The sequence below is a fragment of the Syngnathus scovelli genome, chromosome 7, assembly GCF_024217435.2.
Source record: "Syngnathus scovelli strain Florida chromosome 7, RoL_Ssco_1.2, whole genome shotgun sequence".
NCBI classification, from domain to species: domain Eukaryota; kingdom Metazoa; phylum Chordata; class Actinopteri; order Syngnathiformes; family Syngnathidae; genus Syngnathus; species Syngnathus scovelli.
The window spans coordinates 4008997-4036164 of record NC_090853.1 but is presented as its reverse complement, the minus strand read 5'-3'; the positions used below and the strand labels follow the sequence as shown (position 1 = coordinate 4036164).

At 43.0% G+C, this 27168-nt stretch overlaps 1 protein-coding gene and 1 long non-coding RNA gene across 8 annotated transcripts in view; one reads left to right on the top strand and one right to left on the bottom strand.

The window, feature by feature from the left end:
* The window catches only part of nectin1b (nectin cell adhesion molecule 1b), a 123313-nt gene that overhangs the window by 64540 nt on the left and 31605 nt on the right, over positions 1 to 27168 (top strand). For 6 of the 7 annotated variants that reach the window (XM_049726131.2, XM_049726127.2, XM_049726126.2 and 3 more), the window contains one exon: positions 292 to 443. In XM_049726131.2, the coding sequence (XP_049582088.1) occupies positions 292 to 443 (152 nt within the window). Of the gene's footprint in view, positions 1 to 291; positions 444 to 10929; positions 14397 to 27168 lie in introns of those variants that run through there. The other variant, XM_049726132.2, reaches the window with a different exon arrangement.
* On the bottom strand, positions 5088 to 9257 carry LOC125972451 (uncharacterized). The gene is made up of 2 exons (XR_007482815.2): positions 7757 to 9257; positions 5088 to 7301 (listed from the first exon to the last, which is right to left on the bottom strand). It is a non-coding gene; the product is annotated as an uncharacterized lncRNA (long non-coding RNA).

The window sequence follows — 27168 nt, the reverse complement described above, 5'->3', positions numbered from 1 at the left end:
ATTTGTACGATTCGTTTTATTTCAATATATGTATTTTTTGCTATTTATATTTTGTTTTTTGTCATTAAAATGTCTTTTTTTTTCCCCAGTTTTGACATTTTTTACAATTCATTTTATTTCAGACTATTTTTTATTTGCTATATTGGATGTTTGTTTCTCATAAATTTTCAGCTTTCAGCGTGCAATGTTCCTGTTGGGGCCTCCCTCGTAATTTAGAAAGATGGATGATGGTTGCGATCTGTGCCGTATTTTCTGCTTTTCTCTCTAACGCTCTTTCCCTCCACCTTCCAGCTTGAACGGCTCACTGCCGAGCAACGTGGAGATCAAGAACAACAGCTTGTTCTTCAAGGGCCCCGTCACCTACGACTTGGCCGGCACGTACGTGTGCGACGCCACCAACGGCATCGGCACACGCACCGGCATCGTGGACGTCAACATCACCGGTAGGCGGCCGTTCCTCGGCGCTTTCTTGTTCTTTTGGCGTTCTCTGGCATGGCTTCATAACTGGCAAGAGCAAAATGCTACTAACAAAGCTACAAGCCGTCTCCGATTCTATGTTTTGCTAACAGCTTGCTCATGAATGAGTGTGGTAGTGAGTGTGTAGCGACCGGTGGGGTCGCTAAGCAATTACTGACAAATGAAAGAAGTTGTAAAAAATGCAAGTTGCTAGTGTTGGAAGGACTTAAGTGACTAGCAGCTGCCAAAAATCCGCAGTCGCTAAGCGCTAGCTGGCTAAGTGACAGGTTTTGCCAAAATCGCCGTGAGCTTTTTGTTGTTTTGAGATTTTCATTGGTTAGCGACAAAATTGGAGAAGCTAGCTTCACTTGGATGTAGCCAATGATACGTCGATGCTAATATCGTCGATGCTAATATCATAAAAGTGCAGGAATGAAGCAGTGTTGCGCAACCCTGAATAACGTCGGGGAAGTTGGTAGCGGGTTTATTGACGGATGATTCAGCAACATCATGGTGGGCGAAGAAACATCTTACTTAAACGTATGGATTTTTTTTTTTTTTTTTGCGTTCCTTCCAGGCGGGGGTGGTGCTGTACCAACACTCGAGGCTTGTGAGTGACTCACATCCTGTCTCGGGAACAACTGTCATACAGTGCCTTTATTTTTATTTGCTATTCTTTCTTGATAGGAGAGGTGGGGGGTGTATTGTGTGATAATTCAGGTGTGAGAGGCGGCCGTTAGTCACCAGACAGGAAAGCGAGGAAGCAATCGGCTCATACGAAAGGGCCCCTGAACGCCACACAATGCGATGCAAAGACAAAGAGGAAAAGCCACTGAAGTCATTTTCTCTATTTATTGTCAATGAGCACGCTTTGTTCTACTGCCGCCGTCTGTGTCTTTGTGTTGAGTGACTCTAGAGAGACGATACTTCATTTAAGCACATTCAGCTGCTGGATGTTTGCATTCGCCGTTTCAACGCACACTTGGTTTTTCCGCCTGGTTTCGCAGCTCACTTAAAGTGCGAGTCGATAAAGCACAATCAAGGCGTATCTAGCTAGTCAACGAGTAAGAACAGACTTGACTTGTTCTTGCCGGTGAAGTAACAAACATTTGTTTTCAAGTTTCTATATACAAGTTCCCAAAGGTTCACAATCAGGTTTTTTTTTTTTTTTTATATGAGCGGTGAAAGGTCACAGTCTAACACAACATAGCTGCTGGGAGTTCCAACACGCCGGCCTGTCAAATTTCAGGGCAACAGATGACTGTCAAACACAGGGTTGGTTGCCGTTTGATGTGGCGAGGAATGCGGCGGCATGCCGGAACCTGCCCACGCGCCTCGACATCGCAGGTGCTACGTGACGGGGGAGATGAAACTGTTTCCTGGTCCGATTCAGGTCAAGACTTGTTTTCGTTATGTACAATGCCAATTCCTTGTTTATTATCTGGAGCGGCAAATGCAAGACGCACTCTAAGCCAGAGGTTCTTAAACGCTTTACGTTCAAGAGAGTACATTTAAAAAGAGCCTCATAAGCCAGTTTAACCTAACGACCTAAATGCCAAAGTAATTATTTGTTTTTGGAATGCTTCATCTAAATATTGACATGACCTGACGATTAGCATTGTTTACAATACATTAAGCTTGTGTCTAAAATGTTCGCCTCAGTTTCCAGGGGAATCCTTATTTGGCTCAGACAAGATTGTTTACGATCTCAGTTTGAGTTCCAAACAGCTATTTTTAAGCGTTTTGAATTAAAACAGATGCGAAAGGTTTTTCTTTGGATGAAATGCTAATGTGTAGCGACATATTGTCGGGATGGAACGAGCGAGGACATGCTAAGTTGTGATTCGAAGACTCTTGGGGCAAGCTTAGCGGCGACTTGTCGGCAGCTAACAGTGTGTCATTGCCAGCAGGTAGCATTATCCGGAGCGATTTGATTTTGAAGTCTCTAAAATGCTAACAGCTTGATTTCTGCTCACTCCAAGATTAGCAGTGTGTCACAAAAGGGATTAAGATTGCTAACATTATACATAACTAGCTGAGTGCTGAGCTACAAAGGACCTCTTGACTCTTCCAATAACACTTTTTCGGTATTAGTTTGTTAAATTTTCAGATCCATGCTAACATTTAGCGCCTTACTGATTAAGAAAAAGTGCTATAAAAGTATATCTTGTGATGAGAAGACTCCTGAACCAACTGGTAGCTAATATCGCGTACCTGCTAACAGGTAGCATTAGTCCGCAGCAATGTGATTTTGCGGTCTGGAAAATGTCAGATTGTTTCTTGTGGTCGAATAACTTCATTTAATGGTGTCGGCTTCCGGTCAATTCTTGTTTCTCGCCTTCCAGACAAGTTTGTTTACCTGCTCTTACATTTGATTTCCAAATGTTGCTTTAAAGGGCAGAAGTGTAATCATTTCATATTTAGTCAATAACGCGTTCACGCCTTGGCCTTTTCCCGCCGGCTCCGAACTATACCCGAGACGCCGACAAAAAATATCAGCCGTCCGGCGTCTATCAAAATGGGATGTTATCCGAATGCACGGTCGCTGCGTGCGACGTGCATTATGCATGAGCGTGGACTGACACAGCAATATAAGTCTGCCAGGGAAAACATCCCTGCTTCCACTTTTCGCCAAGATAAAACGTCCGAGACAAGCTGTTGCGTATCCGAGGAAATCTGTTTTCGCCGCGCCGGGAAGCAACGCTGATGGAGCACTTAAGAGAGGCAAATTTTAATCAAGCTCTTCGCTCTTCGCCCCGCCATTTGTCAGCGCTCAGCAGATAGCGGCGGCCAAGGAGCGCCTTGTTTCAATTAGTTTTGGGGGGGAAGGCGTCGAACCGCAATGAGTCACGTGAGCACGGAGCGCTTCCTCCAAGGACACGCGTCGTTCGTTGCAATCTAATGAAGCACCTTCGTCTTTTAATCACTTCTCCCTTAAGATAAAGCGAAGAAAAACAGGCCTGGTTTTCTCAAAACAAATAGCTTATTCCCATTTCGCTCACAACTCTGCAGAAGGGAAGCCGACAAGTAGTCGGCTCCGATTAATCAACTCGTTGGAGAAGGGCATCGGATGTTAAACAAACCTGGTCGCTTAGCTTGTCTCGGTAGCAAATTAGCCGAGTGAAATTGTAATTTGCTTTGGAATGTTTTCCTTGGTTGAGGCCAAATTTGGCCAAATTTTCATATTTATTATTATAGATATGGGGATGCTAGCTTCTCATATAGCCTAGCTTAGCAGCTAACTAGCTGGATTCAAATAAATTGCGCCCACAACTGGCTATTGATGTTACCCTCTTTTAATCAAGCAAATTCTCAAATCTTAGGCCTTAAATTTTTGCCAATGAAAATTGACTGACATGCTAATCGACCCCGGAAACAAAATAGTTGCTCTAAAATTAATCTATGCACAGCTGGCTGTTGAAGTTGCGAACGTTTGATCATCTAATTCTCAACAATCAAGGCAGCAAATTGGAAAGGTCAAAATTAATTTGTACTGTGTGTATCATCTTTGCAGCAGTGTGGAATAGTTGTGGCTAGCTTCCATCCGTCCATTTTTCCATTATTTTTTCTTCTGCCTATTCTGGTCACCGTCACAGACTGGCTGAAGTCTGTCAATGCTGTCAATCTTGAGGCTGTTCCAATAACTAGGAAATCGGAAATTTCAAGAAAAATACACTATACTGACACTCAAGAGTTCCTGCTAGGGATGCAGTCGGATATTTACAGTTTGTCCATTTCCTTCTCGGTAGCAAAAGTGATGCCCAACTTTGGACAATGATGACTACTTAGTGTTTTCTTTTTCAAATACTATTTTATAACGCAATTCAGTCTTTAATGAACTCAACATTTCCGTGACTGTCAATTAATAAGACGATTCAGTCTTTAGGATTTTTTTGTGACCGTCAAAGACAAGTGTTTTCATTTGCCCTAGAGTATGTTTATATAAACATGAAAGACAATTGAGCATTCATCAAAGCTAATGTACATTTTGGTAAACATCCAAAGCAGTTAAGTCTTGAATGAATCTTTTTTTGTAAAAGCCAAAGACAGTTCCGAGTCATCAACCTAATGAGCATTCCGTATATATTCATACATTTCGAAGAAAACGTTCCAACTAATCTAGTTCTTGTAAACATTGAATGAACTTGCACTGTGGTCATGTAAGAAAAGGAAATCAGCCTCTTTTTTTTTTTTTACACTAATCACCTTCGGAAACAAGCCCGCTCTGTTTTTGTGCGGCGGGCAAAATGATGCCGCCGTCTTCATTTTCTTCCCCGCACAATAAGTGCTGATGAATGGCCTCTCTGTTCACAATTATGCCATAATTACCGATTCGCTTGTCGTTGTTGTCTTTTGTTTTCACTGTACTGATAAATGTGGGAACATTTATTTCCCCTTCCGGTAGGTCGACCTGTGGAAATTTTCATTTAAATATTATTGTAAGTTTTTTTATTTTAAACACACCCACACAGAGACGTTTTATCGAACAGGTGGGAAACTTCCATCTTACTGTAGATGTGGTGCGATGTAAATAACAGCCACAAGGTGGAGGCAAAGCGCCGCCCGAAACTCATCAATTCACTTTGACATAGTTCGTGATAAGGTTAAGCATGTTTATATTGTGCAGTTACACTTTTTTTTTTATTACACAATTATACATTTGTGCAGTTCCACTGTTTTAACCAGCCTAAGGAACATACTTGTTATGTGCTTTGCGCTGAAAGCAATTTTTATATCCTTGTTTTATCAACATCAAGGAGGAGGAGATGATATCAGAGAAGTTAAGGTTCAGCCCATGGGCAAACCTACCTTCCAGAGATATATTTTATTCTATCTGAAGCTTTTTTTTTTATCTGAGTCAAGGTGCACTTAAGCTTTTTGTTCAACCAGATCAGTCAAGAACAGGAGGAAAGTAGACAAATGCATTGCTAACATCCGGCAGTAGGAAAAAATGGGAAATGGGACGGGCTCAGGCACATGATGAAAGTGGATTTTGGAAAGGATTGAAGGCCAAAAGAAACTTTACTCCCTTAACAAACCTCTTTTTGGAGAACGTGTGAATAATCCAGTGCTTCTGTTTAAAGATTCCCATGTTACCAAGAAAGCAGCGGTCGGCGTTGAGAAAAATACAAAATGGAGATGAAAAGTTAACCAGGGAATAACCTTTGGAGAACATCCACAAAAAGATTTTACATTTTCCAAGAGAGTTTTCCGAGGCCAAACAGCCACCTTCTGCTAGTAGCGATGCAAAGATATTTATAATCGCACACTGCGGCAGGTTGACTTGTCTGGTTCGACCTTGTTGTCGGCCGAAACGCTCTTTCGCAGACACGCTCGGGCCGACGGCAAAGCGACGCGTCCTCGCTGCGGGAGGCCTTGCCTCGGCCAAGATCACCCCTCATTATCCAAATGAGGCATTAGCGTCAACGCGCCTCCAGACCACGCGTACGTGCGTGCTTTAGTTGAGTTAGTGCTTCTGCTAATGCTAATTAAAACCCCTTGAAAGGTACGTTTTAATCCAAGCTGTCCATTTTGTGGCCTTCAGACTTGTGCATCCTATTATGACAATCCCATTTAGTCTTGTACAATTTGTTTGTTAGCGCCAAAGACAATTATTAATCTCAGTTTCTAATCGTAAGGATGAGATTAATCTCTTTAATGTTAATTTTTTTAATCTCTTTAATCTCAATTTTTAATCCAATCAATTTTTAATCTCTGAAACTACTAGTTTCCCAAACATCAGACTATATGTATTCTTCTGACATTTTTGAAAATATCCATGTCGTTTTCAATTTTGGATTATTCCTTGAGCCTAACGTAAAAATTTGTCAATGTCAAAAAGACTGTTTTTTTTTTTTTCTGTTTTTTTACGGTAAGCCTAACTTTTTGGAGAAGATCAAAAACACTTTCAAGTACCCTAATATATGATTTCACATACAATTTTGCAATTACTAAAGACAATTTAGTGTCAACAGTGACCAGATTTGCAGTTTTTGTCAACAACGAACGAATCCGTGCTGGATTTCCTTGGTCCCGCTAGCACATATTTTCTAAATAATGCAAAAGTATTGACAGAGGCTTGACAAGATGGAGAAGGGGCTTAGGGGCATGCTCCTCCATCTTGTTGTTGTGAAGGAATAAAATGTCACCAGGAGAGCGCACGTGACAGGCGAGCTCCATTTATCATCAACATTTTTCTCCGCCAGCTCTGCTTGTTTGGCCTCTCCCGAGGATACGAGCAACGGGGACGCGTCTGCCCGAGCGTTCTCCGTCCTCAATCTCCAAGTCACGCCTCAACGACAGCGGCGTCATGTAGGTCACACGCCGTTGGCTCTAGATATGTAAAAATAATAATGATCAACGGATAAAATAGGGGGGAAAAGAATACATAAAGGAAGCAAGAAGACAAGTAGAAGCTTTGGGGTAAAATGGCCGCCTGCTTAAAAAGAGCAAAAGCCTTCGCGGTGGAATACCCGCTGACCCAGTAACTCGTCTTTACGTCGCGTCCGCTCGGCGCTGCAGCCTCTCGATGGCATCAAGGAGGCCAGACGAGTTGTTGACACAGATGCACGCATTATGGAGCCCTTCAGCAAAATGGCCGCCTCCGCAAATACATCAAGTAGCAAAAAAAAAAAAAAAAAGCAAACAATGAATCAAAGAAAAGATGTATATCAACAAATGAATGAAATAGCAAGTAAAATATTTTTTTGGGGGCAGGCTTCCACTGTGCAAGTTAAAAAAAATAAAAATAAAAAGCATCCTCTGAGTCCACACAACATCCTCCACCGATGACGTCATTGTTGTTTTGATGCGGAGTTATCTTGTCCCACACGTACGCTGAGGCTCTGCCGGGGGAACATTTGACATGCTTTTAAAAAGAAAGTTGTTAGATTTTTTTTTTCATCCGCTATGACTTGTATTTGCCTCTTTCAAACCACTTTGGGGGTTTTAGTAAGTGTGACAGGTGAAGCAGATTTATGTGAAAGGCAAAAAGCTCCACAGGCTTCCCTCCATGGGAAGCAAAGTAAAAATGTGTGGCCCTCATGTCGTTTCCGTGAATAGACTTTAATCACTATGTCAACATTTTGTTGGATTGAAATCATTTTCAATACCGGTCAAGCCGGTAGAACGGTTTCAGAGCAAGATACTGTGATCTTTAACCCTCTGGAGCTAACGATCCTAATATTTCTAGTTTGGGTACTTTTAAAAATAGTTCTGCTTTCAACGGCTTTTTCATGCCTGTTGTCCTGCCGTGAGTCGGAGCAAAATTTCCAAGGCGGGTGTCAAAGGGTGGCATCACCTGATCCTTTATGGGAACCGGGCGGCGGGCGCTCTTTCATGTCGTCCATTTTGTCCGGGCTAATTAGGCTCCGATAACGAGAGCGACGACGCACCCGTGAATCGAAGGCCGGGGATTACGGGAAAGCCTTTCCCATATTTATCCCGCTTTTGGCTGGGTGGGACAAGGTGTTCCTGCGGAGGGTGACCTCTGATTCATGTGTGTAATGAGGAGCTGTGTCTCTGTAATCCCATTAGCTGCTTGGCTTAAAAGTTGATATTGGAGACGCCGTCTTTGTAAAAGAGAGAGACCAAGTCTTTGAATTGAGTGCCATTGAGATTAAGAAAAGAACAATGGAAATTGCCGTGTGTGCTCTTTTGACTAATTCACGTTTGATCAGTAGGGGCGTGTAATGTCGCTGCCTCGGTAGTATAACGTTAGCTTTGAAGCTAACAACAACATATGGTGATTTTACAGCTACGACAAAGATGTGGCTTTTGATTGGTGTGAAATTAAATACGACTACATAGCCGCATGGGTTTACTTGGTTGGCTTGGGTCTTGTTTTTTACTTTAAAAGGTATCAAATGTGTTTTTAACAATAAAGGCCAGGTAAGAGCCGATGAATGTTGATGTTGGTTAGCATTTCAAGCTAGCTGTAGCGCTAATACGAGTACATCAAAGCAGAAAAAGGTTTTTTTTTTTTTTTTAAGGCATTCAACTATACGGACGACGGCGCGGCTTTATCCCGGTCTCATAGCTTTATCTTGGTTGGCTGTGGGCTTTTGAAGACCTAAGTAAGTGTGGCCATGAGCCTACGGCTCACAAACACAAATAACTGTTTGCGTCGATAAGGAATCAACATTCAAGGGGTGGAGTCCAACCCTCGACAGATGTAACATTGATTCAAAGGCGTGTCCAAAGACTTTGGTCTATCCCCTCGAGCATAAAGACACCACGCCGCATTTTCGTAGGTTAAATAAACATGACGCCACTAAGAATGCAACAAGCAAACACTGCTGTGAAGAAAACGAGTTTATCAAAAGCAACCTGCAGCCGCTCGTTTTTCCATTTGCGTGTCTGCACACGCTTCGATGAGACATTCCCATCCCTTCGAGGACAAGGATGAGGGGGCGAGTGGGGGTTCTTTCAAAGTGAAACATAGGGCGTGGTAACGTGACAAAGTGCGGATGAAAAGGAGAAGAGGGAAATTACAAGTCGGCAAGAGCAAATGCAACGATGGCATGCAGTGTGTTAGGATTTTTTTTTTTTTTTTTTTTACATCTGGATTAAAACACAAAGCGGTGGATCAAAACTGTCGAGAGATGTTCACACATTTGGTCATTGTTCTTTTGTCTGCCTGTAAGAGAACGCAAATTGAATTGCTATTAACGTCTTACTCGTGTTATTTAATGGCCTTGATGTTATCTTTTCCAATCCTTTGTGTTCATTGACAAGTTGGAAAATTGCACCGACAGTTGTTGAAATACATTAAAAATAAACCATATATATATATATACATAAAAAAAGCATGTGTGTATATATATATATATATATATATATATATATATATATATATATATATATATATATATATATATATATATATACATGCTTTTTTTTTTTTTTTCCTGTATGTGAACCTCACTGGGGAAAAAAAAAAAAGTCCATCCCGGCCTCACTGGTGTCGGCCTTCCGCCAAAAATCTCAGCATCCTCACCTTGTCTTAATTTGTCGTTATTGAAACGCTATTAATACGGCACATTGAAAGTGACGTGGCCTGCGCGGAATCGTCTGTGACAGCGCGCGGGAGGGAGCCGACGTCCCACCGACGCGTCGTCGCTAGCGGCAACACCTGCCAACAGACTGATAAAACAGCCCTGATCCTGTTCCCAGCAACACAAGGCAGCCTCTATTCGCGATGCGCCGAGAAAATATTCCAATAGCGCCTTAACCTTGACTTGGATGCACTAAAAGCTACCATTGAGATTAATAGGTGCCAAGATGCGCAGTGAGAGGCGATAATTCAATCCAGGGGCGTGATAGATTTATACGCGCAATGAATAACATGAAATACTGCAGCCTTTTTTTTTTTTTTTTACTTGTATCTTTTTTCTTTTTTCTTTTTTTTATTGCTTCAACTGCGCCATGCCCTGTAGAAGTGCATTCATCATAGCGCGTTTACATCAGACGCGATTAGGTGGAAAATTTATAGCCGAGAACGTTTTGGTGACAAAATTGAGTGCCTGGATGGGCAGACGCTTTGGGACAGTGAAAATAATGTGTTGTCAGAAGCATGTCTGTATTTTAATTGCTTTTAAATAATGACCAAAGGGTGGTAAAATTGAGAATTTACAACCTGGGATGTGATGGCAAATGTGTTTGTTCATGCATTTCGCTCATCAAAATATGTTTTCTGATTGATCAGTGGATGGAATTACGGTGTCGTAAATTGTGGAGGAATGCAGGTAATTCATTCTCGGCTGAAGAAATTGTTGACGGGTGTGCTATTCTCCTGGCCTGAGGAAATGGATGATGTCATCGTTGTGCAGGCTGCGACTTGAAAGTTTTTTTTGTGCCACGCAAATTTGACAGAAAGCACCTCGGTGTGGTTTTAGGAGGTCGTCTTGGTTTGTGTGACGGCTCGGCTGCTTTGTTTGCTCTCTGGCTGTTTGCTTTCATTGCCTCCAAGCTGATGATGAGCTTTGATTGAATGTTTGTCGCTTGTCTGATGACACCTCGTGGAATTCCAGACAATTCCAAGTTCATGCATGCATTTTTTTTTTTCCTTTTCCAACTCACGATGCACTTTTGTATGAAGCACGGGGCGGGGGATTCAATTGTGGCCACAATATAGAAAACAGTCAGCCCTCACAAAGTCGTTTGTGAATATGTGGTCCAGAGACCAAGGGTCACCAGAGGAGTCCAAGGTCCGGAATTGGTTAACCATGACTGTATTGTGGCCACAATTTTTTGGTTATGCTTGGGGCTCTCTACTTTTGTTCTTCCAGTCTGAATTTGCATGCCGCCTCCTTTTGGGTCGGGTGGTTCGGGGGTCCGCCACGGGCTTGGGGTGTCCTCCCTTTCCCCCTTTGCTTTCCCATCCTTGTCTTTCCCGTCCTTCCATCTGCACAACCACACCTCCTCCCACCAGAGCACTGACACACTCCCTTCCATCTGTCTTTTCCTACCCAGAATTCCCTAACAACCCATCCGGGCGCAATGAGATCCCGCCGGAGCAGCACAGTGCAGGCGTGGCCATCGGGCTGGCGGTAGGGGGCGTGGCCCTGTTGGGGGTCGCCGCCATACTGCTCTTCGTATTCCTCCGCCGCCGCCAGCGCACCTTCAAGGGTGACTACAGCACCAAGAAGCACGTGTTCGGCAACGGCTACAGCAAGGCGGGTGGCGGCGGGGGTCTCCCGGTGCACCCCCCCATGCCCAAGAACCTGCAGTACCCGGACGACTCGGACGATGAGAAGAAACCCACGCAGATGGGGGGCGAGCGTGATTTTGACGCGGAAGCCGAGGACCTGAAGAGGCCCTACTTCACGGTGGACGAGGGCGAGAGCCGCGACTACGACGAGCGGACTCTGGGCTTCCAGTACCACGCCGAACCCGAGATAGCCGACGACATGATCTCCCAAACCGACGGCTCTGTCATCTCCAAGAAGGAGTGGTACGTGTAGCGGGCGCCGCCCCCACCAGGAAGCCTACCAGCCCTGCGGTGGCACACCCCCAACCCCTTCACCTCCATCACCAACCCACACTGGTCAAACTGCACCCCCCCACCCTTGGAGCGCCCCGTCCCTTCCTCACTAACCCCGCCCCCCTTTGCCGGACCCTCGAAATCACTTCTATTTACCGCCGTTTTTTGTCTGGAGCCCCATCGGATCACAAACTTTGACCCGGTGCCGAGAGCTGCTGGTTCTTTAGTGTCTTTGATCTCTTGGATTATCTTATTGTAAATGTCTTAACGTGTGGACTGCTTGCAGGTGGAAGGGTTTTTCGTCGGAAAAAACGCGTGGGGAACTCGGACGGTGGCACAACCCATGCTCGCTTAAATTGATTCGAGGCAACTGGCTACTTTTTAGTCGGTGAAGACTTTCTACTTTCATCGAAAATGATTCTTCAGTTTTAGGTTTGGACGCCCCAAGGTTCACGATAGTATAGATAAATGTTATTGTTGGACACCACACTTAGAATTTTAGAACTGAAGAAATGTTTTGGATGATATGTGAAAGTTCTTTCACCAACAAGAAGAGCCCACTTGCCGCCATTCGACTGTTGCCGATTGATTACCTGGAAGACGCAGAATCTACACAGACCTAATGGATCATCATGTTGTAAATGTCTTAAGGTGTAGACCACTCGCTGGGAGAGATTTCGCCCGGCAAAAAGTTTGACACTGGATACATCGCGGCTTTTTAATTTTTCTTTTTCGATATGTCTATTACCAACCCACGTCGGTCAAAGCCCGCTCGTCTCGCCAGACACCAATCATCGCCAGTCGAAGATCATTTACCGCCGTTTTAGTCTGGAGGCGAGAGCTCATTGGTGATCATTTGATCACTTTGTTGTAAATGTCTTATCGTGTAGATCATTCGCCGGTGGAGGGTTTTTTTCGGGCACATTTATGAGGGAAAAAAAGTCTGACACTGGATTCATCGTGGCTTTTAAAAATCGTTTTCTTTTACGTGTCTCACTTGGTTTGTAATATTGCGATCAAAAAGACAGCAGCTATTGTTTTGTGAGGGGGCGTTTTTGGAGACGGACTGGAGCCCCCCCCCTTTCAATCCGCCCCCTTGTCCACCGTGTCGTGACATTTACAAGAGCGCTCAAGGGGGTGGCAAATGTCATCAATGACACTCGAGCGCTCACCGCGATTGAGGTCGCGCGCTAAGCGTCTGTTTATGGTACAAGGACTGCAGCGGAACCTCCAACCTATTAAAAGGGAATTCCAACATGAACGGCGGCCGTCTTGGAGCGGGACAGGTCGCCTACAGCTTTCATGTTTGTTTATTTTGATGAGAATGAATGCTTGTTTGTCTTTTTAATATATAAAAAAAAAAATCACTGTTAATGAGTGGAAAAATACTGAAATTGTATTAGGCCTTACGTTACAGTGAGACAAATGACAATTTGATTCCCTGCTGGTCTTAATTGTAAGTTTGCTCACTTGGAAAAATGTCCAATTTCTAGAATTGATTATGGTAATAAGACAGAATCCATCTGTCCATCCAGTTTTTATAGCGATTGTCCTCATTTGAGCCCAGAGTGTGCTGGAGCGTAGCCCAGCTGGTCTTGGGCGAGAGGTTCAGGCCCAAGACTTTACAGTCAAAACCAGGTCCAGAAAGTAAAAAGTCTGCCTCACTTTGGTTTCTAATCAAAAAGCCCAAACTGTGCAATTCTAATTTCTGGATCTGGATTTTGAGAGCTTTTGAAATACCCAGAACGGCCGTCTGCTTCCACATGACCTGTTAAGATCAGAAGTGGCCAATTGGTTGACAGGCACCAGATGATCTGGCTGAACTCCACATTGTAATAACTTTTATTTTAGGGTGTCCATAAAATCCATCAAATTTAAGACTTTTAATGATCCTTGTTAAAAATCCAGCAAGGGATCAAGTCGTTATTTCCTCCACTGCATGCATGTTTGTGTGCGTGTGTGTGAGAGAGAGTGTTTGTGTGTTTTCATTTGCAGTCAAAAGTTGATGGGCACACAAACAACGCTAGCGCATTTTAATGACATCGATATAAATATAATAGATAAATAAATAAATAGGAGAGAGGGAAAGCATCTAGGTGGTGAATGTTTTACAATTTTTTTTCAGATGAGCATGTCAACGTTTTTGTAAAAATGTAACAAAGTAAAGGGTGTCAAGACGTTTCTCTTCTGTGTATTTTTTTTTTATATGGATTCCATTTAAATACACAAGTTTTTTTTTCCATCATCTTTGACGTCCGTTTTTGTCTTTTTCACGTAAGAAAAATTTGAGTTTTTCCTTCCATGTTAATATCCCGGTGCATTCAGTGCCTATCACAGCCAATAAGTTCACATAAGTTCCCCCCCCCCAAGTAAAAAAAAAAAAGTAAGTCTTAGCCCCCATGTGTAAGCACAACAACCCCATCAAAGAGATTACAAACTTGCACGCTGTCCAAGCACAAAGTCAACGTCCTGCCATAGTTGACATTTTTTTTTACATGGTCTTACCATTTTGTAATAATGACTGTAACTTCATTCCATCCTGCTTTTTTTGTACTCATCGCGCTGTAAATAGTGTACATAAGATTGAGAGTGTAGGTCCACTGTGTGTGTGTGTGAGCGTGTGTGTGTGTGTTAGGGTGTTATCTAAATGGAACTGCAGCCCCAGAGACTCCACGTCAAGCGTCCCCCCCCTACCCCCCCACGCTCGTGTTTCTCAGTTTACCACTACTAGGGGGCGCCAGTTGACACGTTCGCTTTTAATGTCCATGTTACGTTCCGGGATATCGATGGCAGTGGGAAAAAAAAAAAAAAGAGAGAAATTGTTTTTCTGCAGCTACGTGAATGTATATTTCTGAGGGTGTTACAAAGATGGAAAAAAAAACAATTGTTCAAAATTGTGATGACCCAGTGAAGTAACTTGTATTTGTTTTAAGCATTAAATGATTTCAATAGTCAACTCGGTGTGTGCGTGTTGTAGAAGCAAATGGGCTTTTTTTTTTTTTTACGAGACTTTTTACATGCAACATGGACAGCTTGTGTAACTTTTAGTTATAAAGATGTTTCTCCTGCAAAATTTGCGTCTTGGCTCTAATGTTGGAAAACATTGCACTAGGTAATGCCATAACATGGCTGCTGTCTATTTACAGATGAGGGAAAAAGAGTGATCACTTCCCGAACGGGAAAGATGACAAAAACCAAAAGCTTGTCTTTTTCTTGTCATAAATGTCAAGAAGAAAGATGTCCTCCATTGTTGTTTACTGCGCGGCCTCGGCGAATTTAACGGCGCTTGAGTCACCACGCTATGATGTCAAGCGATTCGCCGAATTGGCGCACGTATCAAAGGCCCATTGCGGACCACCCAGCAGGCGAGATGTCCACCGTAGATAAGCTTTCAACCTACACCTGCGAAACATGGAGGCGTGCACGAGAACTTCCAATGTTCTATAAAATGTCTGCGGGGCTCTCTTGATGCAACCTCCCTTTCCCAGCATGCAAGCTCACATCTCACGACATGATGTGAATCGACTATGACCGTTCCCGCAATGCAAACACAGTAGAGTCGACACTTAAGAACATCAATCCCAAAAATGGACATTACCGCACAGTATCAAAAAATGTGCGACAGCATGAAAACATGCCTGCGGATACTTTGAGCCAAACGTAAGCCGCTCCCGTGAGAAAACTACTTTGATAGTTTTTTGTTTCTATCAAATGAAACGCTCGTTTCTTGGATTTTAATTCTATTTATTCCTACATACATAGAAATGCGTATTCTGATTCATTTATTTATTGAGAATCAGATAAACGATTTAATTGGACAGTGAGAATATGCCCCAATAAATTCAACAATGTTCAGTGATGTTATTCCACGTGTGGACACAGCTCTTAAAAAAAAAAAAAAAAAATCAATATAAGGAATCCCAGCGTGTGCCCATTAAAGCCCGTATGCAATTAATAAAGCAGGGTGTCGCGGCTTCTATCGATTCTATGCTGTAATTGCATGTTGCCATCGGCACTTTGATGACAACCCAAGCGGAGTGGAACGGCGCCATCCGTTTGCTCCTCAGAGTACTTTGACAGCGACGACCAAACTGCTTTTAGCATACGCCGCCATTCTGCTTCCCTCTCCTGATTTTTCATAAATTTACGTAAAAGCTGAAAGTGTCGGCGCGACTATATTAAAAGCGATCGATTTGTTATTAACTAAAGACAAAGCACAAAATAATCTGATGATTGTTTGGGCCTTTTTCATACGAGAAGTTGAAGTGCGGCGCTAAGAGCTAATGAGTTTTCTTTACGCTTCTCTCGTGAATGGTATTGATTAGAATTTCTTCCATTCGCCCCCGCGCGACTATTATCGGCCGCGTCGGCTCGCTTAGATAAACAGTGATTGGGTGCCAAAGTTAGCAATACTCGCTAATCATTGTCAAGAGTACTCGCGTGAACAAATCATTAGTGTCGAGGCGGTTTCGCTCGCTCGCTCGTTCTTCGTGGTTCAACTTTTGTGCTTAGAAGACACGGGATGAAGCAGCAATTGTTTGATTGAGGATAACTTTTCAAAATAATGAACCTGTCTTGGAAGAACTTGTGAACTTCAGCTATTGCCAGTAATCGAGAATACTGAATTCAATTTTCAAAGTGTGTACGTACAATGTTAGTGGAGTTCTGTTGTATTTCACTTTAAATTAAAATATGATTGCATTTATTCCTAAAGAATTATTTGTTACTTAATTAACAATTGTAACAGTAACGCATGCGATAAATATGATTACTAAAGAGTTTGATTGCATGTCACGCTGAAATGATCAATAAGTATCAACGGCACGTGACGCACAAATAAACAAATCCACCTGCCGAGAAATGGAAAGCGCTCGTTGATCGATTAGCGCCGTTTTGTTTTTTTTGTCCAACAATGAACGCTTTCGTTGTTCCAAGCCAACAAGTAAAAAGTTTGCAACGAGCCAACTTTGCTCCCGCATGACGTTTAGCTTCCTGTCGTCACTTCCATTTAGCTTTCCGTTCTCGTTTCCAGGCTTTGTTTGTTCTCTTTGGTGTCATGTGTGACGCGCATCGGTTAGTCGCAGAGCGTCGCCTGGCCGCTTTTGCCCCCCTGCTGATGTTTAATTGGAATGGATCGGCCGTGATTTGACAAATTATCTCACGTAAATGAAACTTAAACAAACGGCTGTGTGTGTGTGTACGTATACATTATATGATATATATAATATATGACGACTGCTAAAAAAAAAAAAAAAAATACACTACTTATGCAGAAATAATTTCCAATGTGTGTACATGAGTGTCGTATTTCCAGTTGATGCCTTTGAGGGGATTTCCCCAAACAGTCCACAGTTTGCGTTTTAATTACACGCTGCCACGTCTCTGATTGCATATTGATTTGCGGTTTAATTTGTGTAAAATAAAAAAAAGGATTACTCCATGATTAACAGTCACACAGACAAACGCCAATGTTTGCATTGATGGAAGAAACGATAGCGACGGTAGTCGGCGTGCTTCACGCGCCAATTTCAATGGGATTAAGATGATATAAAACATGGGCAATTTTAATTATTAATTCAGTATACGTTGATGGATGTATGATTTTTTTTTAAACACTTTTTTCATGTTTAATTTAGCTTGTGTCCTTTTTATGAGCTTATCATAGGCACGTCTGAATGTTTAAACACAAATAAAGTTTTATTTTATTCTATAGTTACCATCTTTTTAATATATTTCTATAGAACTAATATTTACTCTTAGTTATTTTATGCTCTGGATTGACATTTCACGCTCATTGAGCTTGATGACGTCATTCCATATGTCTTGAATGAAACTAATACACAAAGTGCTCGAACTAATAACACCGCTGACTCACTGCGGCCAGCTGTATTATTCCAATACACACACACACACACACACACACACACACACATACACACACATACACACACCGTGTACCAAACAAATGTACCGTGGTGGATTGAAACACATTGAAGCAGCTCTTAGGTGCCACTAAAAGGACTCCATGAGTAACAACTGGTATGCGTAGCACGTTTAATCCGTTGTGATATTAGTCGTGACTTTATGTGGCCAAAACTCCTCAGCATCTTTTTAATCAGCCGCCAGAGCTGCCTTTTGCTCCTTTTTGAGCACACCACTTGTCAAGTACCGCACTTGTGTCTTTTTTTTGGTCTCTTCCATGCTTTACTTGAGCAATCAAAACTGGGAAGGTATTAGCATAATTTAAAGCAGTGCAAGAGTGATGTTTATTTATGCCTCCTTGAGGACGATGCGAGGCAAAGGCGGTTATTTTGTTTGTCGGCGACCTTTAACGTCTTCGCTGATTGCTTTTCCCGGCGACTTGTTGATCTTTATTTATAACCTGCTGAATATTCTGCCAGACCTCGATAGGCTTAGCTTAGCATTTAGCCTCCCTCTGTGCTCAATCAAAGCACTTGTGACTTGACTGAAAAAAATATTTCTGTTGAATTGAAAGTACTTTTTTCTCCCCTACCTGCGGCTATAAGATTCTTTTCGAAGTGTAACATGTTTTCCTCATAGAATGCTAAGTCGAGGCGTGCGAGCGGGTAGCGACTTTTGTGTAGAAAGCGAAATGCGATCTGCGGGCTTTGTTGTTGTTATTGTCGGAGGTTTCGTCTGAAGTGGAAGGTGTGTGCCGGCTGATGGCCTCCAGTCAAGAATGTACCTGCAAGAACAAAGATACACTTTGGCATTTCTTCTGTATCAAGTCTTTTGGGAATTCATACAAAGTGGAGGGAAAGTGCTATCATGCTAGTCGTAGTCATGCTGTTGTTGTTTTTTCACAACTTAATAATAATGATGATGATCAAATTTACTATTGCTGCGCAGGAACCGCGCTTCTATTTGTTAGCACAACAGAAATGCTAACCAGTCAATACGTCTTTAAAAATGATGAGAAGTGGTCCGACTGCCAGGGGAGCGGTGAAGCCACAGGGGCTCCATGCCAACGGGGGAACCAACGCAGCAAATGAGCCCATCATGTGCATGCAACTCAGCGGCGTTCATCAACACGTTGACATGTCGTGACCTGGCTCTGCTCACGTAGGCGACGCCATTTGCAATCAAGGCGTAATGACGCTCAAGAGCACGGTCTTGCTTGATGTGGAAACTCGGGTCACTCCACGTCAACCCTCTTGACTTCTCAGGGGAAGACGCACTTTGGGCTAATGAATGAAGGAGAATGTAACCTGCTCTTGTTCTGTTCTGTTTTTAATTGACTTTGCTGCAGTTAGATGGACGGCCATCTTGATTTTCAGGTTTACTTATGTGATGGTGGACAGCGGTGACAAAATCTCATTCTTGAGCGACAGTTCCAACATTTGACTGTTTTGGGAGTTTTACTTGGGTGATAATCGAATTTATTAGCATTATCTATCTGCAAATACTCGGCCCCTCCCCTCTGCATTTGCGCAAATAAAGCCCACCTGGCTGTTGTATGCAGTAATTGTCATCGTGGATCTGATTGGCTGTAGCGCCTAATTAAACTCCTTTTTTCATCAGGTCTTTTAGTTTGGCGTTGGCGGGAATGTCTGACCGCCTTAGCCTCATTCTGTCATCTCGTTTCAAGCCACAATGAACGCGCGCTCCTTTTCTTGTCCGTCCTGACGCCTGACGAAACTCATCGGCGGCGAGGGAATTGAAGCGCAGGCTCTTGTTTTGTTCGGGGTGCCTCCTCTCGGGAGCGGCCATCAATCAGGTGATCCATTGTGCTCACCGGGGAAACCGTTTCCTCTATTCAATCGTCAATGCTATTGAAGCGACGGCAGGGTACATTATAATCTGAAGGCCGCGAGCATGGCGGCAAAAAGACGCAAAGGCCACACGCTTTGTCGCCGTTTTGCCCGGCGGCTAATGACGTTTGTGCTCGCCGTGTCTCCTGATGCACTCCTTCCATCCAAGCTAAACGGCAAAACTGAAGATTTTTTTCCTGTGTGTTTTTTTAACGCCAACAATGGAACACAGTCTAATTCTTCTGATTTAATCAGATCCGAGCTGCGGGAAGAATTTAATCTCATGCTGTCCTCCCCGAAACAATCAACTAAAGCCTAGCAGCATGTGAATAAAACCACTTCAACTCAGCATCCAAGTGAACAAGCATGAGGTGGAAGTCAGTCTTGTACTGGATGTGCCAGTGAAAAGTTTTTAACTACATTTTCTCCACAGATTTTTGACAAATTAATTAATTTTAAAGAAATGAGAACAAATTGACTCACCGCAGTCGGGAAATAGCTTGGGTAATGAAATCGCAATAAATAATAGCTAAGCGCAAGCAGACAATGAAGTGCACCTAGACAAGGCACGAACGACTGGAGGGAGCTGATTGGTTGAAACGGGGGCGGGCGTTGACGAGGCCAAGTGCAAACAAAATCCGAAAGAAACCCGAATAAATGCTTACTTTCTTCAACATTCTGTCCACCCACCAGATTGTGATCAGCAATGAAGGCCTGTGGCTTGCAAAGTGGGCGGGGCAAGTATCCAAATGAACCAATCGTGAAGTACCTTCTTCCAACAGGCATTAACCGTTGACGACGGGTTTCCGGCCGTATTTTCGACCTCCTCGTGACCTGATCCCACCTTTACTGTACGTGTCGTGATTGGCTGGCTAGCAGTCCAGTTATCTGCTAGTGCCTATAGCTCCTCCTCGATCCCAATGAGGATAAGTGCAGTATAAAATGGATGGATGGACTGTTTATGAGAGCGGCTAACCACATCAGGCTTCCAAAGTGCTCTGTTTTGATCTCAACTGTAATGAAGCGCTGAGCGGTCCGAGCTGACTGATTGGTCGGCGTGCCGTCGGAGCGGAACCGGCAGCAAAAACACCCGAGCGGCCAGCTGATGCTGATCGATGAGCTTGTTGTTTTCGTTTTGTTGAAAGCGTAAATGAGGAAGGAGCGGTTTGTACGTCTTCATTTGCTCGCCCCGGCGTCCGTCGGCGCTCGGCCGTCGGCTCGGAAAGACAAACAAAGTTTGCGGATAGAAAAAGACGAGCAAAACCAAGTGTAAACTTTGTTGCTGTTTTTTCTCGTGGAATCAATAATATTTTAGTTGCACAAAAACAATCTGGCTGACTGCGGGTGTCAAAGCTTGTTTCTCAACAGCGGCCTCACTTAATGGAGCATGTGCAGACGCTGACTTTGTTTGGAAAAACTCAAATGGGACTAGCGAAGAAGTCACGTGGCGGCGGCGGTAGCGCTAGCTATTTGGCAGGGATGGAAAGGTGCTGCTTTTTCGGAGGAACATGTGATAAATACATGGCGTATGTTTCAATTTGTGTTGATTTAGCGCATGTGACCATTAGCCAGTTCCCCGTGTGTGGTAATGGCAACCACCTGTGTCACCAGCGCTCTGGAGAACAGCTCAGCAATTTTCTGCTGACTCAACATACTCTTCCAAAGCCCTCACCCCCTCACCCGCCTTACATGACCACCCCTCCAGTAGCTCCGTCGTGTCAGTTGCGTGACGACACGCTTCCTGCAGATGTCTAATGACTGCTGACGGCAGAAGCAGCGGAAAATGGAAGCCGTGTTATTAATTTACTTTGATTCAGATCCTATCGCAAATGAGGAGCGGTTTCATTTTGGAACCGCAATAAAATATAATCGGATGAGGCGAAATGGAGGAGTCGCTTCACAGGCTTAGTGACCGTCATCCGACCCTCTGATGCAAACTAAAAACGGAAGCCATTCATAAGTTATCTCAGCCGGCCGGCCTCAAAATGGTCTCCGGTTGGCATACTTGCTGCTAATAAAACCCGACACAAAAACAATTGCAATTTGCTATTAATGCCTTTGCGCTAGCATCATCGATTAGCCGGCAAGCTTTTGACTGAAGCTTGGAAGGCATCCAGTCGTGCTCTGGGTGGTTGTAGTCAGCAGTGGAGGATCAAACCCGAGATCTGTTTCTGATATTGTGAAGTCAGCGAACCAAAATATTAGAGACAGCTCTCAGTATAATGCAATACAGTTGTACTGTATGAAATTCGATGGACTAACAAAGAAGCTTATTTTGGAATTGAAAATATTACCTCAAAATCAGTTCTTTGAATCCCACAAAAACAAAATTATTTCAGCGCCATGGATTAAAATTTGCGCTATTTATTGCCCTGGAAGAGAATATCGGACCATTTCCACTTCCAAGTGCAGCTTGACATTTGCGTCATTAAAAAGCCATTCCTCCAACTTTCAATTTTCATTGCCGCGTATTCTTCAAAATCAAGATACTCTCGAGACAAGTGGCTCTTTGCGTTAATTTAGATAAGTTGTTTTTTGCCTCGACTGACAAGCAATCTAAGCGCTGCGTCTCGTCGCACAATGACGGCTTCCATTTCAAACATGACTCATAGCACGCCACAGACCGTGGCCCATTCACAGTTTTTTGTCAAGCAAAGATTTTGTTTTTAAACTTCTGGGGCCGCTGTCATACGTGAAGTATATCGTGAAGTATATCACAAGTTAACTTTGTGAACAAAGGCCTTCAATTTGAGCTTTCTGTGACTGCTGTCAGGCATTTGTATCTCAATCTGTGACATTTGACAAGATGGAGCACCGAGTAAAGACATCTATCGCAAGTTATCTTCACACTAGCCCGATAAGACTCTCGGAACAGCTTTTTGATATTTTCTCGACTGCTGTCATACATTTGCGACCCACCGTCTGTTCGTATCACCTCACAACCAGCACTGAGTGAAGATATAGATAGCATGTTAGCTACACGCTAGCTGATTAGCATGGTCAGAGCTACTTTTTGGAAACAAAAGACTTTACCTTGGATATTCTGAGAGTGGTTTGACTTAATCTGTTTGTACTTTTTAATCAGAAGTAGCACTGTTAGTTTCTCGGTAGCTTGGTCATGTTTTTTTTTTTTTTTTAACGATGTTGATTAACCCAAATAGGACTTTCAGGCCAGGTTTTGTGGGGGCAAGTTTGAGTAAGTGAAGACGCTCTGCTTGATTAAGAAGCATTCACACCAATCTTCATTTTCTATCATTTCTCAAAAACAAGAGGCTCGAGTAACTCGTGGTGTTAATTAAGATGAGTTGCTTTCAGCTTAACTGACAAATAAACTAATGAGCTAGCCTCTTCGCGGAATGACAACGTCGAACAGGCCGAAATTGAAACGTCGTCAGAGCGACTCCAAAGACGACGCTGGGTTCCCAATCGTTCCCATTAGTTGCCGTCGCCTCGTGCTTTACTTTGATTAAAGGTGCCGCGTCTCTTCTGGGAAGTGTGGAGATAAAGAGTCCACTTCTTCCCGATGGCCTCGAGGGACTCAGAAAGGGAAAGAAATGATTAGGCTCACGTGCCACTCAATTACGCCATCCCTGAAAGCAATCTCTTCTCAGGATGCAATTATCCAGGACGGATAGCGCTCGGGTCGGCCCCGCTGGTGGAACTTTAAATCTAAGACCGCTTAATCGATCACATGTGTCGCTACGTCGCTACCCCCTACTTTCAGTGCCCACATAAAGTTGGACTGCACAGAGGCGGGCATACTAATTCATCACCTTTTGTAACTTATTTTGGTATTTTTTGACAACCTGGTTTTGTCCCAATTTCTCTTCGTTTGGTAAATTTCAGGCTGTTTTTTGTTTTGGTAGTTTTTTATTTCCTGTTTGTTTTTAAGATTCGCTTTGGTAGGTGCCTGTGATTTGCTATGTTAGCATCCCATGCTAGCTGTGGATTCTCTGGCTTCCCTCGCTGAATTGATCTGTTTTGCTTTTTTATTTTATCTCTATAATCTGTGTTTTTCTAGGTGTATCTTTTAATTTGTCCTGCTTTTATGTTCCTATTTTATCTTGATTTTCATTTCATCCTGTTTTTTTTTAGCTCATTATTTCTATTCCTGACAATGGATTCACCCTAAACGTTGCTTCACAAACTCACCTCACCATGTCCAGCTACTGAACGATTTATGATGGCAACCATTTGGAATTATCAAAACGATGGGAGCCCACCAAATCGAGACTTCAAGAGCTTGCTTTGAAACAAAAGCGATGCACTCCATTTCCATCTGCTCAGCGCTTATTGAGATGAAAACTTTGTTGTACATTTTCTCTCTCTCTCTCTCTCTCTCTCACTCTTCCAAAGCAGCCCTAAAATGAGTCTGTTGTTTTTAGTCTTCGCTGGCCACGCTCCCGGCTCTTTATGGGAAGCTTTAACAGCGCCTCTGCAGATCGGGTTTCCACCATTCCCCCCCCCCCTCCTGTAAATCTCGCCGGGCCTGACCGCCTGGCAAAGCGCTCACGATTCCGAGGCCAGAAGAGGGGGCTGGTGTGACCACAGTTTGGAATTTCTTTTTTTTTTTTGTTGCTCTTTGTCGTACAAAGCCAGAAAAATGAAAGCAGATGTTGGGAGCTGAGGTTTGTTCGAAGGGGGAGCGCAAGGATCATCATTGAGAGGCCTGTCTCCGTGGCGACCGTTCTGACGCTCTTAAAAGTGCTTCGCGCACACACATAGGCGCACAACAAACGAACAACGTGAGGATTTGATTATCCAAATGTTTCTCACGAGGCACAAAGTGAAAGAAGCACTGTTAGCTGCGCTGGCCAAGCCCTGGTGTAATTACGCAGTGGGAAAAGATGTCTTTTATATTCATGAGCTGAACAACTGGCTGCAATTTAAAAAATGGATTACAAGGAACATATTTCTCATTTTCAGTCCCCGCATCGTTTTTAACAGGACATCAACTCTGTCTTCTTTTTTTTCCGCCTTTCTTGTCACATGAGTGTGGCGAGACGCCGTTGCTTGTTAGTTCACCCAGTGTGATTTCTCAGGAGGGGGAGGGGGGGGGAGTTCTCTCCTATCTTGACTCATTTGCTTTGGTCTGCTATCCTCTCTGGAGCGCTAATAATGAAATCTTTAGATCCTCTCAAATACAGTACAGTAAACATTGACCACCCCTGCAGTCGGTGAAATTTCCAATTAAAAAAAAAAAAAAAACTGAAAAAAATAGTGCTGATATATCTCTATACAAATAAACTTGACTTGACTTGATATATCTCTGTGTTTAAGGTAAACAAGTCATGTTTGTAGTCCACTTAGATACAAAAGTGATCTTGTTCACTTACATTCATTGTTCAAGTACATTCGATTTAGTTTTGTTCTTGTTTCAAATTAAATAAGCGTTCCGCAAGAGTTGAGATTTATATTATATTTGACGAGCTAATCATTGGTTGAGTAACCTTGAGGTTTTGCTCATTCAACAAGGCTTTGTTCCAGTAGCGCTTGTGAAATGAGTATGGTTAATTTTGTGGAAATGTTGCTTAAAATTTTCGAGCTCACGAAGAGATATTCCATTGTGAAGTTGACAAAAGCACCAGTGCACCACACGACGGCCTTCTCGCAAATATTTTTTTTTTATCAAAGGTTATTTGTTAGTCTGTCTCTGAGTGCAAATCACCCAGTGAGAGGGCATGTGCCATGTAGAGGATGGCCTTGGGTCAAAATCGTTTTTTAATTTGCATAAAAAAAAAAAAAAATTCCAAGACTTTCAATTCAATCACTTTGGACCTGAGAGGTGAAAACCTGTTTTTGCAGATCAACCTTGTTCTGATTCAGCTGCTTCGATTTTACTTGGTAAACATCCTTTCCACAATCCTTTAGAGCCACGCTGAAGACAAAACAACAAACATTCCGAAAAGGTCGATGCGCCATACAAACTAAAAAATGCATAAATCTAAAGTTTTTTTATGTAACCAGATTTTTGTGTGAAACCAAACACTAAAGAACAGGCAGACAAAAATTCTAAGAATAAAATTAAAAAGAAAGAAGTCTTATCTCAATCCATTGCCTCCTTTTCGTTTTCAAACACCTGCTTGAGCCGACCTCCTCTCTCCCGAGGTCCAATCGGAGTGAAGAATAAATGAGTTGTGCGGGTCATTTGGCGATAGCCCGCGAGCTGCCCCCGACTGCACTGGAGATAAAGAAAAAGCGACAGAAATGAAGACACCAAAACAAGACCATTTTTCATTCTGACGCTGCTAAATTAAACTCTGCCTACCACCTCTTTCCTCCTACAAAAAAAAAAAAAAAACTTTAATTAAAGCACACTTGCATACCCCGCGCACACAGGTGAGATCTTAATGGTCTTTGTTTGAGATAGTTAGGACATTTTTATAAAGGGTAATTGGATCAAAACACTTAGCACCAGTCTTCGGGGTATAACGTGTATTGGAACGAGTTTTTTTTTTTTTTTTGTCTGGGCCAGAGAATCCATTAATATTTGGAATAATGATAATATTCGGTTGTTGTTTTGCCTATTAATAATTATTTATTATCTTTTATGTGGTTTTTTTTATGCTCAGGATTGTTTCCCATAATCCCGCGAGGTATCGACTTCCACATCTGCATACCCCGCGGCATTATGGGGAAAAAAAATGTAAATCGTGCACTGCAGCCATAATAAAGCCATAAAATTACAAACGGTGTTTACTTATGAAAAATACATAGAGTTCAGGATTTATTTGGAACGCAACTCGGTCACGGAGAAAAACGCTTTCATAACAAGTGTTTATTCCCCCGCGTCAACACAAGCTCTTCAAACACTGTCATTACGTGTCACATTCGACGCAATTTGCGATATCATATTTACGGTAACGTGAAAGCCGTTGAAGTTTCGTTAAGTATGGGTTATTTGGCAGCGCACCGCAATCGTCAGCCTTACGCAACGACGAACAGACACAAGGCGAAATCAGACGTCCTATTTCACACTTCAGACAAGTTAATGAAATAGGAGCTGTCAGTGGCACGAATAAAGCTTCGCACCGGCTGTAAAATTTTGATTGGTTTACAAATTGCAGTAAATTGCCGGTTGTGATGCTTCGAGGTGCGTCACGGCCTCTGGTTGTCGTGCTTTGTGGGTCAATTGGATATACGCGATGAGTGTTGTAGGCTGTCTGGTAGTAAAACAAACAAAAAAAAAAGCCTGCTGTTGGTTGCAGTACCGATGAATCTCACTTTTTGGGTGTTTGTGTATGGCAGGGGTGTCAAACTAATTTTTTTCGCAGGCCGCATTGTAGTCATAGCTTCTTTCGGAGGGCCATTGTGACTGTCAACCCAAATAAATGTATGAGCACCTCGTATTATATACAGTAAAAGCTACAAAACAAACTGACAAATAACTCATTTTCAAATCAGACGAGTAAAAACTGGTCAAATATTTAAAAAAAAAAAAAGATATTAAAAGTTAAAGTCCCAAAGTTCCAATGATCATCGTCACACACACATCTGGGTGTGGTGAAATTTGTCCTCTGCATTTAACCCATCCCTATGTGATTTTGATCCATCCCCTGGGGGAGAGGGGAGCAGTGAGCAGCAGCGGTGCCGCGCTCGGGAATCATTTGGTGATCTAACCCCCCAATTCCAACCCTTAATGCTGAGTGCCAAGCAGGGAGGCAATGGGTCCCATTTTTATAGTCTTTGGTATGACCCGGCCGGGGTTTGAACCCACAACCTTCCAGTCTCAGGGCGGACACTCTACTACTGGGCCACTGAGCTGTAAAAAGTAAAGATAATTTGCAATTTCAGTAATGACACGAATTTGATGCACAATTTGTCTTCGCAGGCCACATAAAATGATGTGGCGGGCCGTATCTGGCCCCCGGGCCTTGAGTTTGACACCTGTGGTGTATGGAAATTGGCTGGTTTCTCACTTGGTGACCTCTATATTTGTTCTCTAAGCTCTAAGAA